Genomic DNA, 16,546 nt, shown 5'->3' on the forward strand with positions numbered 1-16,546 from the left:
TATTTAATTGCAATTAGTTGCCAATACGAGGCACGATATAAGGTTACTGAAACCGAAAATGTAACTGAATAACACTTTTTTTTAAATTAAAGGAGACCTGAAGTCATTTTTAAACTTGCTTTGTTTCTTAATCACTCTGATCTGAAACATGTTCAGTATTGAGGAGAATGTTGTAGAATGCTGAATAACACAAAATGGCAGACATGATTTCGGCTTGGTCGTTGCTTGTTAAATGTCTGTCTTTCGTTCAAGCGTGACCTGAACCGTCAGCCATCTTGTTTGTTTTTATCTCCGATCTGACATTTCAACATCTCATCTCATTATCTCTAGCCGCTTTATCTTGTTCTACAGGGCCGCAGGCAAGCTGGAGCCTATCCCAGCTGACTACGGGCGAAAGGCGGGGTACACCCTGGACAAGTCGCCAGGTCATCACAGGGCTACATTTCAACATGTCAGCATTAAATATTGTATGAGACTTCTCATGCCCATTTAGTTTGAATTGTGCCAAAGTAATCAATGCAATCATAACTCTCTACATTCTAAGATATTTTTTTTTTCTTTTGGGGGGGGGAAGCCTGAGTGCAATTTCATCATCCCCATCGGCAACATGTAAAGAACTCAAACATGTTTTATTTTATTTTTTTCAATTAAAAAAAAAAGGTGAGGCAACAAGACAATAGATCAGTTGTGGAGGTCAAGAAAGGTTTCAAGTACAAGCTGACACCAGCGTCTTCAGTATGCATAAATTTTATAAACTCCATGGACTAAAAAAAAAAAAAGTCATGGATTATTTCTTTCCTAATTATGCTTCTTTAAGCCCAATGCTAATTTGCTCAGGTTTCCATGCGTCTTGAGATCCAGCTCGAGTTTGTGGTGCCTTTTTCACATGCTCAACAAGAAGTTTGAGGCCAAATAATACTACTTGATAGTTATCACTCTGTTAATATTAGAAAAGCACCTTTTAAAATTAGTCATAGCTGCACAATTCTCATAATCTCAAGTATAGGGTAGGTTGGTTCTGCAAAGGCAAGCCAAAGTTGATTATATGCAACTTATTACAGAAGTAATTTCATGTATATGGCTTATTCTTGATTTCAGACTTGCTCAGGTAACCAAATAAAACTGCAAGCAAAATGTGCAGACAGGTGTGTGGTTCTTGTGAGATCTAATATAGAGACAAAGCAAAATCTGGCTACTTCTAAAATGTACTTTTTAGCTTTGAAATCTGAGAAAACCTGCCAGGGGTATCGAGTTGAGTAAAAACAAGTTCTCCAGGTTTACCTATTATTTATATCTTGTGCTTCATTTCAAATTCAGAATATATGCATGAGGAAACACCTGGTAAATTGCTGAAAGTTTAAATGACATAATGATGGATGGCAACGGTTACTAAGAACAAGGAGTTAGGAAATGGTTGGGGGTTCAAACTAAAATAAACCCATCCTTGCTACCAACAAGTTTAATAAAAAGTTTTTTAAAACTGAATTGTTTTCAATTTGTGTGGAGGAAAATCCCATTTAGAACATGGTTTCAAAGTCCAGAAAACAAATATGAATGAATAATAAATTAAAATATATAAAGAGCGTTCACAGTATGTACAGCATTCACAGATTGTTGCTTAGCAGTCAATCATTCAGTAGTTTGAAAATTGAAGCTCATGTTGCAGCTTTATTGAAAAAACATCCCTGCAGCTTGTGGTACGCTCGAAAGTGATTCGAGTGAGATTTCCTCACGCTCTTCTTCTTGGGAGCCAAGGTGACCCCTGACAGACCCTGCGATCTGTAGAACTCCGCTTGTGTGTGGCAGCAGCCGCATCGGCTTAAAAGCAGACACATGTCCCTGCGGAAGGCTCGTGTGAATATGGTGTACAGAAATGGGTTGCACAGTGAGTTGATTGGATAGAAAAGGATGAGCAGGATTTTGGATTGGGAGACTGTGATAAGAGGCATGTGTAAAGCAGCGGAAATGGCAAAGAACGAGATGGGTGCCATGCACAGGAAGTCCGTAAAGATTAGCACTGCCATTCGTTTGGCCATCCTTGTGTCTCCGTGACGTGTCGGCACATTTGGGTTGTGCACGCTTAAGTAAATCCCAGCGTAGCTGGAACAAACCATTAAAAAGGCTGCCACGTTAATGACCAACACAGCCACCACATAACCCTGCGAAACTGGAGTTTCGATGTCCATCGGAAGGCAGATGCTGACCTTTGTGTAGCTGCTAACTCCAATGACAGGAAGTAGAGCCATTAAAAGGGAAAATCCCCAACCAATTGCCATCATAGTGACCATGTGGCGAAGCCTCAGTCTCCTGCTCATCTGCATGGCATGAGTGATAGTGTGCCAACGCTCTAGGGTAATCATGGTGAGAGTATAGATTGACAGTTCACTTGAGAAGACAGTCAAGAACCCAGCTATCCCACATCCCATGCCTGTTTGCCAATCCATAGCGTGGTTGTAGTACTCTTGACGCGAGCGATAGTCCGCCAAGGCAATTAGCAGCAAATAGAAGCCCATGCACAGATCTGCGAAGGCCAAGTTGCACATGAGGAACCGGGAGACGCCCAGCTTCTGGTGGCTCAGGAGTAGAACCAGCAGCACGGCAAGGTTTCCCACAAGAGAAAAAACAGTGACAATCCAAGTGATGGCACGCAAGAAGGTATGACCCAGCAAGTCCTCGCAAGGATTGAAGGCATCCGGTTCTGGGGTGCACTTGAAGGAGCTACTACTGATGCACAACTCCAGATCGGGGTAGTGGAAATTGATGTCGTTAAGATCTTCACCTGATGGATCCCTGTGATGAAGATGTCAGAGAATCAGAGATTACAAGTTTTTGTTGATGGCCAGTCGATCAGCTTGACATGAAATAGATTCATAGTGCCACAGTCTTACATGCTATCTGTTTGGTCAGCCATGTTACACAACATGGTTAGGTTCTTAAAGCGGCCAAATACAGCGGTCTCCCTGTGGGACGAAACAAAGTGTCAGAAAGTGTTCTTGGACTTGTGAATTACAGCCTTAATACTAACCTCAAGAAATAATATATTGCAGAATGGTTTAAATACATCCAGTTTACAAACATAATACAAACTATGACTGCAAAATACAGAATTCAATACAGCAAATACAGCAACGTGCAAATGAGCATTGAAACAAACCATAATTGACTTTTTATTGACAACGCTGAACTGAAACTGATTGGAGTCTGCCATCTTTAATGATCCATCGATTCTTTAAATGTGATCTGATGAATCAAGGATAGAGATCAAGGATGCACAAGTGCAACACGGAAGTCTATTTGAACTGGAACTTTTGATGTAAACCAGTGGTATAACTACTTCACCTTCCCAATCAAACAAATTCCCTGGTTTGATCCTGAGCTTGGAATACTTGTCTGTGTGGAGTTTAACATGCTGTCCCATTTTGCCAAAACATGCCTGGAGATCATGCCGGGACGAGTGTGTGTGTGTGGTGTCCTGCAATAGACCAGCATCCCATCTACAGTGTATTCCCACCTTGGACCCATTATTCCTGGGATAGGCTCCAATCAACCATGATCCTGACCAAGATAAAGTGCTTCCTGAGGATGAATGAATGAATGATACGATATGATAATAAGAAGCTTGATTACAAAATTAACCAGGACTTCTGGAGAAGTCAATTCAATTGTGTTTGAACTTCTAAACACATTTTTGGTCTGTAATCACCATCTTGTGCAGATCACCTGGTAGGGGAAACCATGGCCTAATGAATAGAGCAGCAGCTTTGGGACCAAAAGGTTGCTGGTTTGATTCCCTGGACCAGTAGGAATGGCTTAAGTGCCCTTGAACAAGGCATCTGATCCCCAGGCTGCTCTGGGTATGTTGTACATTGCTCTAGATAAGAGCGTCTGCTAAATGCCTATAATGTAGTGTATACTATATTTGTTACGCAATGAGATCACTTTTTAAAGTGATACTTCAGTAAACGAGAAAAACCTCATCTGGCAAAACAGCAGCATGGTTTAATGGTGATTCATCGCAGGTGGACCAGTTAGTACCTTTTAATACGAGGTGCTTTTACATTTATGGGATTTACATGAGACAGCCTCATTTGGAGCGACTTACATAACGGCTTTCTCAATCAAAAACGCAAAACCCTTTTGGGGAGGTTTGTCCAAAAAGAAAAAAACTCAAGACAAGGATTTTTTAAAATTATTGCAAGACAGATGGAAACTACTGTTGTCTGTTACTGCTACAGGCTCAGACTTGTTGTCATGTTTCCAGGTGTTGAAGGCACAGCAGTGGCTTGGGTAGGTCAGGTCGGCCTCCTGAAGTTCTGCGAGGGTCTCGAGCGGAGGGAGGATCTTTAGGGAAGGTGTAGAGTGTGCTATGAGAACCTTCACCTCTCTCAGTCCTCGACTAGGGAGCAAGTGGAGAGCGGTGGATGATACATCGCTGTACAAACACAAACGTGTGTCATATATATTTATATACACACACAATACTATGCAAAACCTGTTACACACACTCATTTATCTTTACATTTTTTTAATTTGATAGGTCTTTCTTAATATGATGAGTATTTTTACTTTATTATGCGCAGGAATATTTTATCCATTATACTTATGCAGAATCTTCATACAATCTGCAAACAAAATTATTTCCTGTTAAAAGGATAGTTCGGGATTTTTGACATGAATCTGTATGGCATCCCCATCAATAGTGTTGTGCAAACACACTGACTTACCCCCGACAGTATCCTGTGAGTCCAGTTCTTGTCCAGTTTTGGTCCAGACGAAAGTAGTCCGGCAAGTTTGTTGGGGTCACGAAAGTAAAACGTTTTTCGTCTCAAAACAGTATGTGTTCAAAAGAGTGATATATTTGCATCACAAAACCGTTGCCAAATAAAAAGTCAGACCTCGAAATCGCTTGGCACTATTTTCTCTCCCTTCTTATCACTGCGCGCTGCCGCCAGGTGACAGCCACGGCTGTTTCATTCATTGTTTACTAGTGATGGGAATTTCGGCTATTTTTCGGGAGCCGGCTCTTTTGGCTCTTCTTACTATAAGGAGCCGGCTCTTTCGGCTCCCAAACGGCTCCTGAGATTTTATTTTTGATTTAAAGGAAGGAATACGCCACCCCCAAATGAAATTGAGTCAGTCCCTGCAGTCCCTAGAGTTGGATGAAAAGCTCTACTCTCAACTCTAATGAGCCAAAGCGTTTTGTAGTCGACCCAGCCATTGTCCTGATCTATAAACGCCCAGGTTAGCTTAGCTTAGCGTAGTCGCTGTAATCCGGCGTGTCCAGCTAGGATTGTCGTTGCAAAAGTGAATTAAATAACTCAAGATTTTTTATAATTATTTCTCATGACTTGTACATTCACATTGAGTACACATATCAATGCAAATTAACACGAAGGGATTTACTAGACCAATTTATATCTGGAACTATTTTCAGCCACAGCACAGGCAAAGCACCGCTGCAGGCGCAAAGACACCGCGCAGCGCCTGAAAACGGGTGCGTGCCTGAAAACCCGTTTTCAGGCGCTGCGCGGTGTCTTTGCGCCTTCCTTTTCCTACCTATTCCTTTAATTGCTGCAATTAACTAGTTAATTCTGATTCTATTTCTCCTCTCAGTTATAATCTGTCCTGCTTTTGAAAAGATCCTCTCTGGGGGGACAGATGCTGCCACTATACACATCCTCCGTGCCATCACGTGTGTATGCCGTGGATAGAGTGCAGCCTTGGTCTCCCACCAGCTTAGTGGGTCTGCGTTTCGCTGTCACCTGGCGGCAGCGCGCAGTGATAAGAAGGGAGAGAAAATAGTGCCAAGCGATTTCAAGGTCTGACTTTTTATTTGGCAACGGTTTTGTGATGCAAATATATCACTCTTTTGAACACATACTGTTTTGAGACGAAAAACGTTTTACTTTCGTGACCCCAACAAACTTGCCGGACTACTTTCGTCTGGACCAAAACTGGACAAGAACTGGACTCACAGGATGCTGTCAGGGGTAAGTCAGTGTGTTTGCACGACACTATTGATGGGGATGCCATACAGATTCATGTCAAAAATCCCGAACTATCCCTTTAAAAGAAACATATATATACACACACACACACACACACACACACATATATATATATATATATATATATATATATATATATTCATTCATTCATCTCTAGCCGCTTTATCCTTCTACAGGGTCGCAGGCAAGCTGGAGCCTATCCCAGCTGACTACGGGCGAAAGGCGGGGTACACCCTGGACAAGTCGCCAGGTCATCACAGGGCTGACACATAGACAACCATTCACGCTCACATTCACACCTACGGTCAATTTAGAGTCACCAGTTAGCCTAACCTGCATGTCTTTGGACTGTGGGGGAAACCGGAGCACCCGGAGGAAACCCACGCGAACACGGGGAGAACATGTAAACTCCGCACAGAAAGGCCCTTGCCGGCCCCGGGGCTCGAACCCAGGACCTTCTTGCTGTGAGGCGACAGCGCTAACCACTACACCACCGTGCCGCCATATATATATATATATATATATATATATATATCGCCCACCACAATTATTGGCACCCCTCGTTAAGATATGCTCTTAGGCTTCTAATAAATTCTTTTTTAAAAGAAAATAATATAGGACAACAATGCAAAAAAAGAGAAAAATCCAACCTTTATTCAAGTGCATTTATTCAGTGGGAAAAATATCCCACATTAAAGGAACAGTCCACCGTACTTCCATAATGAAATATGCTCTTATCTGAATTGAGACGAGCTGCTCCGTACCTCTCCGAGCTTTGCGCGACCTCCCAGTCAGTCAGACGCAGTCAGACGCGCTGTCACTCCTGTTAGCAATGTAGCTAGGCTCAGTATGGCCAATGGTATTTTTTGGGGCTGTAGTTAGATGCGACCAAACTCTTCCGCGTTTTTCCTGTTTACATAGGTTTATATGACCAGTGATATGAAACAAGTTCAGTTACACAAATTGAAACGTAGCGATTTTCTATGCTATGGAAAGTCCGCACTATAATGACAGGCATACTAACACCTTCTGCGCGCTTCGACAGCGCACTGATATCTGAGCTCCGTATCAATGCGCTGCCGAAGCGCGCAGAAGGTGTTAGTACGCCTGTCATTATAGTGCGGACTTTCCATAGCATAGAAAATCGCTACGTTTCAATTTGTGTAACTGAACTTGTTTCATATCACTGGTCATATAAACCTATGTAAACAGGAAAAACGCGGAAGAGTTTGGTCGCATCTAACTACAGCCCCAAAAAATACCATTGGCCATACTGAGCCTAGCTACATTGCTAACAGGAGTGACAGCGCGTCTGACTGCGTCTGACTGGGAGGTCGCACAAAGCTCGGAGAGGTACGGAGCAGCTCGTCTCAATTCAGATAAGAGCATATTTCATTATGGAAGTACGGTGGACTGTTCCTTTAAGAAATAATTCTTTTACATGAAATCATGTGTGCCACAATTATTGGGACCCCTGATGTTAATACTTTGTACAACTCCCTTTTGCCAACAAGACAGCACTTAATATTCTCCTTTAACATTTCACAAGATGGGAGAAAACAGAGAGAGGGATCTTCGACCATTCTTCTTTGCACAATCTCTCTAAGGCTACATCCACACGACAATGGCAACGAGATTTTTTTTTTAGTGGGTAAAAAAAAATCGCGTCCACATGGGCAATGGATCAGTAAAATATCAGGTACATATGGCAACGCAACGCTTGCTGAAAATGATGCAATACACATGCCACACCTCTACGTGCGCTGTAAGACGGTCCCATCGGAGACACCAGAACAATAGAAGAAGTAGGACGCATGCGCATAAACCCCTTCTTCTACCCGGCGTGAATGAGTGAGTGCTGCTTGTTCTAGTCATGTGGTTGTGATGTCATCGTAAACAAATCCGTTCTACTCATCCAGACGACTTTGCAACGGTGCCGTTGCCAGATTTTTCCACTCTGGAAACTGTTCTCAAAAAATATCATTTTGGTGCACCCAAAACGCCGGTGCCGTGTGGACGCCAGGCCGAAACGATAAAAAATTTTATCGGATTCACCTGAATCCGTTGCCGTGTGGACAGGGCCTAAATCATCCAGAGTCCTGGGTCCTCTCCTATGCACTCTCCTCTTCAGCTCACTCCACAGGTTTTCAGTTGGGTTGAGGTCTGGGGACTGAGATGGCCATGGGAGGAGCTTGATTTTGTGTCTGGTGAACCATTTTTGTGTAGATTTGGCCACGTGTTTAGGGTCATTATCTTGCTGAAAGACCCACTGACAACCCATCTTCAGCTTTTGGGCAGAGGCCACCAGATTTTGATTTAAACTGTCCTGGTATTTCAAAGAGCTCATGATGCCATGCACCCTAACAAGGTTCCCAGGGCCTTTGAAAAAGAAATAGGCCCACAGCATCACCGATCCTTCCCCATACTTCACAGTGGGCATGAGGTGCTTTTCCGCATACTCATCTTTTGTGATGTATTAGAGTGTTTGTTGCCAAAAAGCTCTATCTTGGTCTCATCTGACCAAAGCACACGGTCCCAGTTGAAGTCCCAGTACCGCTTAGTGCACTCCAGACATTTACGTTTATGCTTGTAAGTGAGAAAAGGCTTTTTCCGTGCATGCCTCCCAAACAGCTTGTTGGCATGTAGATAGCGCCTGATGGTTGTTATGGAGACTTTGTGACCCCAAGCTGCTACTCTTTGATGCAATTCTCTAACAGTGAGCTTTTGAGAACTTTTTACTTCTCTTACCATCCTCCTCACTGTGCGTGGTGGCAAGATAAACTTACATCCTCGTCCAGGCTTGTTTGCCACTGTTCCAGTTGTTTTAAACTTCTTGATGATTCCTCTGACTGTAGATATGGGCAGGTGTAGGCGAGCGGCTATTTTCTTGTAGCCATTGTCTGACTTATGAAGGTCGACACACATCTGCCTTACTTGAATGGTGTGTTCTCTTGTCTTTCCCATGTTGAAGAGTGGATAAGAGAAATAGGCCTCTGTGTCACATCATATTTATACCCAAGGGATGTGATGAATTACTAATTAAAGGTTCCTAGATACTCTGATCAACTTTATAAACTACAGTAGAAATGACAGAAATACTTAAATTACATTTATTTTCTCGGAATTGTTATGGGTGCCAATAATTGTGGAACAGGTGATTTTATGAAAAATAATTATTTCGTAGTCAGGGATTTTTTTTTTTAAATTCACTTGAGTTAAGCGTTACATTTTTCTACAATTTTCAGTGTGAGATTATGCTTCTGCAATAAAAATTGAATTTATTTTAAGGCTTTTAACACATCTTAACCGGGGTGCCAATAATTGTGGAGGGCGATATATATATATATATATATATATATATATATATATATATATAAAAACATTTATGTAATTTAAAATGAACCAAGCAGGTTTGCTTCTTACAGAATCTGATCAAATCCCTTTCTCCTTTTGTAATATCAGATTTTTCTTTTTTTTTGCTGATATCATCCTAGATAAAGTACTAATACTCCATATCAGATCTGTACCATCTCTAACAGAGTAAATAATAATTTTTTTTTTGATAAAAATATTTTCGTTTTCTGTAATCTTACCCTGTAGATTGGCTTCCTGCCTCTTTCATACCAGTGTTAGAGTTCAGGGCAATGCTTGCGCTTGGCCTTCAAACACTTTTCTGACAGCCTTTAGTCCTTGGCTAACAGATAAAACACTGTCCTACATTCTTGCAGATTTAATGTCCACTAATCCATTCAAGTGGATCATTTTAACATTTCAAAATTTCAGTATTTACACAACGTTTGTGTTCCTTAATTCTGATTTTATGCACCGTTCATTGTACTTACAGCAAATTTGGTCCTTCAGCTCCTTCAAAAGCATCATCGTGGATTTTAATAAGGTGCCGGTTATCTTTCAGAATCCTAAAGTGATTAAAATTGTATTAATTACTGATCACCTCCAGTGGAACGCTTAAATTAGTACAGTTAAATCAACACACCAACAGCATGCAAAGTTCATTTTAAACTACAGCCTTAACCTAATTCTATGGAACCATAAAAACCCCAGACAACACACTGACAGACAGCTGAATGTTTATTTAGTCTTAGCCACTCGAAGCCAGTGTGAATGGTTACGAAAACAATTCATGTTTTGTCTCATTTGACATTTATTTATTCATACATTATGTTCTTGACTTTTTGTTCCTTACTCAGGTCCTGCAATCTCAAAACAAGCAACAATCCTGCCACTCACTCGGAGACAAGCTCTTTGTAAACATGTCTGAATGAGTAACACTATTTCATACTGATAAGAGACACATACAACTTTTCCAGTCTGGTCCCATTGAAGGCGTGAGAGTCGATCTCAGTAAATCCATTTCGGACAAGATTCCTAAAGAAGTGATGCAGAAAAAGTGGGAAAGAAAACATAAAATATGAAATATTTAAAAAACTGTGCCAATCAGTTTCACTCAATATAGGTTCTTTTGGTTAAAACTGTGTACAGGTTTACTGAATGTGGTGCTGCTGTTTTACATGCATGCTGTGTGTAAATGTTTTTGGCAAACCGAACAAAGATTTTCTCTTGTGTGTATGACGGTAAATTACCCATAAACTAAACAAGTGCTTTCAAGATACAGCTGATATTACTTTTAGCCACGGCCACAAAACTCCATAAAGGGCAAAGCTCACAGAGCTGAAAATGACAAAATTATGACAAAGTACTGTAGTTAAAAAAATAAAATAAATCAAATAAAAGAAGCACCTCCTGAGCTTGGCATGTGCTAAATCTTCTAGTAACATAGCTCAGTCAAGCAGTGCATCAGTTATCATTTATTTTGGACTGTATATATAATTAATTCATCACTAACTGTACAATTTGAAGCAGATCAATCAATGCTCATATTAGTAAGCTGCCTCCTTATTCATAAATTTACAAAAACTAAGGAGGTAAATGTTGGATAAAAAAGTTTTTGCAAGGTACAAGTATTTTCAAGAACACCACATTTTTTTCAGTAAATGTTCCTCTGAACAATTTCTGCAAGCGATGGTTTCTTTCACTTTTTTAAATATACAGTATATGTATAATTTAAATATACACTCACTGGCCACTTTAATAGGGACTTGTTCTTGATTCTAAGATCCCTGTTCTTGGCTGCAGGAGTGGAACCCAATGTGTTTTTCTGCTGTTGCATGCTGAGATGCTTTTCTGCTCAGCACGGTTGTAAAGAGTGATTATACGAGTTACTCTATCCTTTCTGGCAGCTCGAACCAATCTGGACATTTTCCTCTGAGCTCTCTTATCAACAAGCCGTTTGTTTCCACCCACAGAACTGTCACTCACTCAATGTTTTTTTGTTTTTCACACCATTCTGTGTAAACTCTAGAGACTGTTGTGTGTGAAAACCCCAGGAAATCAGCAGTTTCTGAAATACTCAAACCAGTCCATCTGGCTCAAGCCAACACCCATACCACAGTGAAAGAAAGTCACACTTTGAGATCACAATTTTTCCCATTCTGTTGTCTCATCTCATTATCACTAGCCGCTTTATCCTTCTACAGGGTCGCAGGCAAGCTGGAGCCTATCCCAGCTGACAATGGGCGAAAGGCGGGGTACACCCTGGACAAGTCGCCAGGTCATCACAGGGCTGACACATAGACACAGACAACCATTCACACTCACATTCACACCTACGGTCAATTTAGAGTCACCAGTTAACCTAACCTGCATGTCTTTGGACTGTGGGGGAAACCGGAGCACCCGGAGGAAACCCACGCGGACACGGGGAGAACATGCAAACTCCACACAGAAAGGCCCTCGCCGGCCACGGGGCTCGAACCCAGGACCTTCTTGCTGTGAGGCGACAGCGCTAACCACTACACCACCGTGCCGCCCCCCCATTCTGTTGTTTGAAGTGAAAATTAACTGAAGCTCTTGATTTGTATCTGCATGATTTGATGCATTGTGCTGCTGTCAAGGGATTGACTGATTAGAGAACTGTATCAAACAGCAGGTGTATGTATGGGTGTTCCTAATAAAGTGGCCAGCGAGTGTAAATATCCATCCATTATCTGTAGCCGCTTATTCTGTTCTACAGGGTCGCAGGCAAGCTGGACCCTATCCCAGCTGACTACGGGCGAAAGGCGGGGTACACCCTGGACAAGTCGCCAGGTCATCGCAGGGCTGACACATAGACACAGACAACCATTCACACTCACATTCACACCTACAGTCAATTTAGAGTCACCAGTTAACCTAACCTGCATGTCTTTGGACTGTGAGGGAAACCGGAGCACCCGGAAGAAACCCACGCAGACATGGAGAGAACATGCAAACTCCACACAGAAAGGCCCTCGCTGGCTGCTGGGCTCGAACCCAGGACCTTCTTGCTGTGAGGCAACAGTGCTAACCACTACACCACCGTGCCACCCCGAGTGTAAATATTATATATATATATATATATATATATATATATATATATATATAAAATAACAATCTGATCCTTAACTTTTACTACATATACAGTAATTACACAAGCACACACCAATCTTTATTTCATTACACCAGTTATTATAGACAGCAAGCTTGGGTAGTTAGCCAATACTATAACTACAAGGTGGGTAAAACCATGGGTATGCATCCATGAAGGTTGTTTTAGCAACAAAATTTGCTAGCTAACATTAATGAGCATGGGTTTATGATGCACTTACGTACTTTCGTAAAACACTGAATCGGTCAGTTGCGGTCAGAAGTTTACATACACCCATGATGGACATGAACTTTACGGCAATATCGGGCTTTCAGTGATTTCTTTGAATGGCTCTTTTTCTGTGGCAGGATGCTTGTACAACATCTCATCTCATCTCATCTCATCTCATCTCATCTCATCTCATCTCATCTCATCTCATCTCATCTCATCTCATCTCTCATCTCATCTCATCTCATCTCATCTCATCTCATCTCATCTCTCATCTCATCTCATCTCATCATCTCTAGCCGCTTTATCCTGTTCTACAGGGTCGCAGGCAAGCTGGAGCCTATCCCAGCTGACTACGGGCGAAAGGCGGGGTACACCCTGGACAAGTTGCCAGGTCATCACAGGGCTGATACATAGACACAGACAACCATTCACACTCACATTCACACCCTTGTACAACATTACATCTTCTCATCTCATTATCTCTAGCCGCTTTATCCTGTTCTACAGGGTCGCAGGCAAGCTAGAGCCTATCCCAGCTGACTACGGGCGAAAGGCGGGGTACACCCTGGACAAGTCGCCAGGTCATCACAGGGCTGACACATAGACACAGACAACCATTCACACTCACATTCACACCCTTGAACAACATTACATCTTTAATAGAATAAAATAAAAACCAAGAATTTGTTGCATAAGTTTTCATTTATTCTATGTTTTCTGAAATCAACACAATGTCAACATTCTATATATACCCACTTCGAGGATAAATTCAGTGGTACTGAATGTTCCAAAATGTCTAAACTTGCCAAAGCCAAGGTTTCTTAATATCCTGTTTGTGATGATGACTGACTACAGCTGGTAGCGTCTGTCTTCTGTGCAGGACGTAAAATGGGTTTGTTTGACAAGTTATTGGGAGGTTTAGACACTTTTACAATATCTGGAAGAAGATCCAAACTGTTTCCATCATCTTTGAGGAAATTGGTTTGGATGGTCAGGAACAATCCAGGAACCACCAAGGCACAGGCCTGCCATAAACTGGAAGCTTCTGGAACGCTAATGTCACAGTCTATAGTCAAGAGAGTTTTACATCACCATGAACTGAGAAGCTGCTGTCCAGGAAAGACGCCCCAGCTCCAAAATCCATATCTTCAAGTTTGAGTAAAGCTTGCAGCTGATCACATGGACAAAGAAAAAGCCTTCTGATGGAAAGTTTTCTCGTCAGATGAGACAAAGTTTAACCAACAAAGACCATTCATATCCAGGATGAGTGTATGTAAACTTCTGACCTCACCTGTATGTTCGGTGTTATAGATTTAATCAACTAATATGTCAATGTTGATTGATATAAAGGAAATATTACGAAAATAATCTTTAAATGAGGGAAGTGATATTTTATTTACTCTTGACGCAATGAGCGCCATGTTCTTATGACAAGTTCATGTGCTGAACTTGGGCTTCAGGAGATCTTTCCTGAGCAGATAATCAGAAATGAGATGGTGTTTTCTTTGTTTTTTTTGTCTTTGGTCATGAGCTGTAGTTGAATGTTACATAAGAACACTTTATTATAAAAAAAAACCCAAAACTTCTTCTTCTTTTGGCTGCTCCCGATTAGGGGTCGCCACAGCAGATCTTTTGTCTCCATTGCTCCGTCTTCCGCATCCTTCTCTACCACACCTGCCACTTTCATGTCCTCTCTCACCACATCCATGTATCTCCTCTTTGGCCTTCCTCGTTTTTGTTTGCCTGGCAGCTCCATCCTCAACATTCTCCTTCCAACATGCTCTGCATCTCTTCTCAGGATGTGCCCATACCGTCTCAGTCTCATCTCTCTTAGCTTAATTCCCAAGCTCTCCACATGTGCTGTCCCCCTGATGTGCTCGTTCCTTATCCTGTCCAACCTTGTCACTCCCATCGCAAACCTCAACATCCTCAAACCCGCCACCTCCAACTTTGTCTCCTGTCTCTTCGTTAAGGTTACGGTCTCCAATCCATACATCACAGCTGGTCTCACTACTGTCTTATACATCTTACCTTTCACTTTTGCTGGGACTTTCCTATCACAAATGACTCCTGAAATCCTTCTCCAACTGCTCCACCCTGCCTGCGCTCTCTTTCTCACTTCACTATCGCAGCCCCCATTTTCCTGCACAGTTGACCCCAGGTACTTGAATTCACCAACTTTAAATAAATAAATAAATAAAAAAATTGAAGGACGCTTTTTCTCAGAGCGTGGTGTACTCACATGTGCATGTCCGCTTTGGATATGCCTTGAAATGCATTGGCAGGGATGCTGTTTATCTGCATGTTGTCTCCCATTTCCCTTAAAATAAAAAAGAGAGACAAAAATTAAACATACTTGTAACTCACTCACTCAACATGGATATTCATGGCCGCACACACACACACACACATGCACACGCACAGCATTCCTTCAGCCCTGTATTAAATTAGCTGGGCTCAAATCCAAAAATGCAGATTTGCAGGTGCACTCAGAAGGCCACACTCTTAAATCAAGATGAGTGCAAATCTGTGTTCTGAGAGTCACAACAGAACACAATTACTCACAGGAAGAAATCCAGCCCCAGTGAGGAGATATGAGTGAAATCAGGGAAATGCCTTATTCCCGTGTTGCAGATGCTCCTAAATGAAATGCAGACATGATGTGATGTGACACCGTATTAGCATTTCCAAAGGCAGACTTTTCTATTTTTACTTACAGGTATCTCAGTCTTGGTAGATCTGCGAAGGCACCTTTTTCTATAGCCAACAGGTGAATGATGTTCAGTATTGAGCTAAAAATAAATAAATAAAAAATAATAATACAGCCATTTATTTGCTTTATAGTCAAATATTATTGCCTATCATAACTAAATATATTGTAAAATTGTTCAAAAATATCTGCAATTCTAAAAATATTTGTAACTAATGGTTGGGAATGTGACTTACATCTCGATAAGGTTGTGGATTGAGAGAAATGCCTCGCTTTGGATTTTTCTGATGGAGTCACTTTGGGAAATTTCACTGCAGAAGAAACATACATTTCAGCACATATTACGTTTTAAATACAGGAATATTTTACTATTTGTTCTTGTAGCATTTTTAAAGCATGATTAGTGCCTTACATTTTTTTTTTGTTGTTGCCAAAACTACTAATTACTTCCTACATCTCATTCATCTCATTATCTCTAGCCGCTTTATCCTGTTCTACAGGGTCACAGGCAAGCTGGAGCCTATCCCAGCTGACTACGGGCGAAAGGCGGGGTACACCCTGGACAAGTCGCCAGGTCATCACAGGGCTGACACATAGACACAGACAACCATTCACATTCACACCTACGGTCAATTTAGAGTCACCAGTTAACCTAACCTGCATGTCTTTGGACTGTGGGGGAAACCGGAGCACCCGGAGGAAACCCACGCGGACACGGGGAGAACATGCAAACTCCGCACAGAAAGGCCCTCGCCAGCCACGGGGCTCAAACCTGGACCTTCTCGCTGTGAGGCAACAGCGCTAACCACTACACCACCGTGCCGCCCTACTTCCTACATGTCATTTCACATAAGTTGCTCTGGATAAGGGAGTCTGCCAAATGCCATAAATGTAAACATTAATTTTGCATAAAATGATTTTTCTCACACTTTACAAAGTATTTAATTACTTTTCATGACATCTGATTTCAGGTTTATGGAAATTTTTAAAAGTATAAATTCACAAAATGGCCTCGCAGGTTTGATGCTCGTCTTTTTATAGCCGCTTCACTCCCTTTACTCAGGCAGCTGCCTTCATTTTCAACTGTATTCCTAATCAAGACCCACTTACAATCAGTTTAGTACAATGTCAGTG

The 16,546-nt window shown here is 41.7% G+C and overlaps 1 protein-coding gene across 2 annotated transcripts in view; it reads right to left on the bottom strand.

Moving 5' to 3' along the window:
• Window positions 1-639: 639 nt before the first annotated feature.
• Window positions 640-16,546, bottom strand: part of LOC132883484 (lutropin-choriogonadotropic hormone receptor-like) — a 32,894-nt gene continuing 16,987 nt past the window's right edge. The window contains exons 3-11 of one of the 2 annotated variants that reach the window (XM_060917163.1): window positions 15,649-15,723; window positions 15,420-15,494; window positions 15,268-15,342; window positions 14,945-15,022; window positions 10,326-10,394; window positions 9,851-9,925; window positions 4,244-4,396; window positions 2,889-2,960; window positions 640-2,790 (exon numbers count right to left, since the gene is read on the bottom strand). In XM_060917163.1, the coding sequence (XP_060773146.1) occupies window positions 1,656-2,790; window positions 2,889-2,960; window positions 4,244-4,396; window positions 9,851-9,925; window positions 10,326-10,394; window positions 14,945-15,022; window positions 15,268-15,342; window positions 15,420-15,494; window positions 15,649-15,723 (1,807 nt within the window). In that variant the 3' untranslated portion in view covers window positions 640-1,655. Of the gene's footprint in view, window positions 2,791-2,888; window positions 2,961-4,243; window positions 4,433-9,850; window positions 9,926-10,325; window positions 10,395-14,944; window positions 15,023-15,267; window positions 15,343-15,419; window positions 15,495-15,648; window positions 15,724-16,546 lie in introns of both variants that reach the window. The other variant, XM_060917162.1, reaches the window with a different exon arrangement.

This window comes from Neoarius graeffei, chromosome 3, assembly GCF_027579695.1.
Source record: "Neoarius graeffei isolate fNeoGra1 chromosome 3, fNeoGra1.pri, whole genome shotgun sequence".
Taxonomy (NCBI): domain Eukaryota; kingdom Metazoa; phylum Chordata; class Actinopteri; order Siluriformes; family Ariidae; genus Neoarius; species Neoarius graeffei.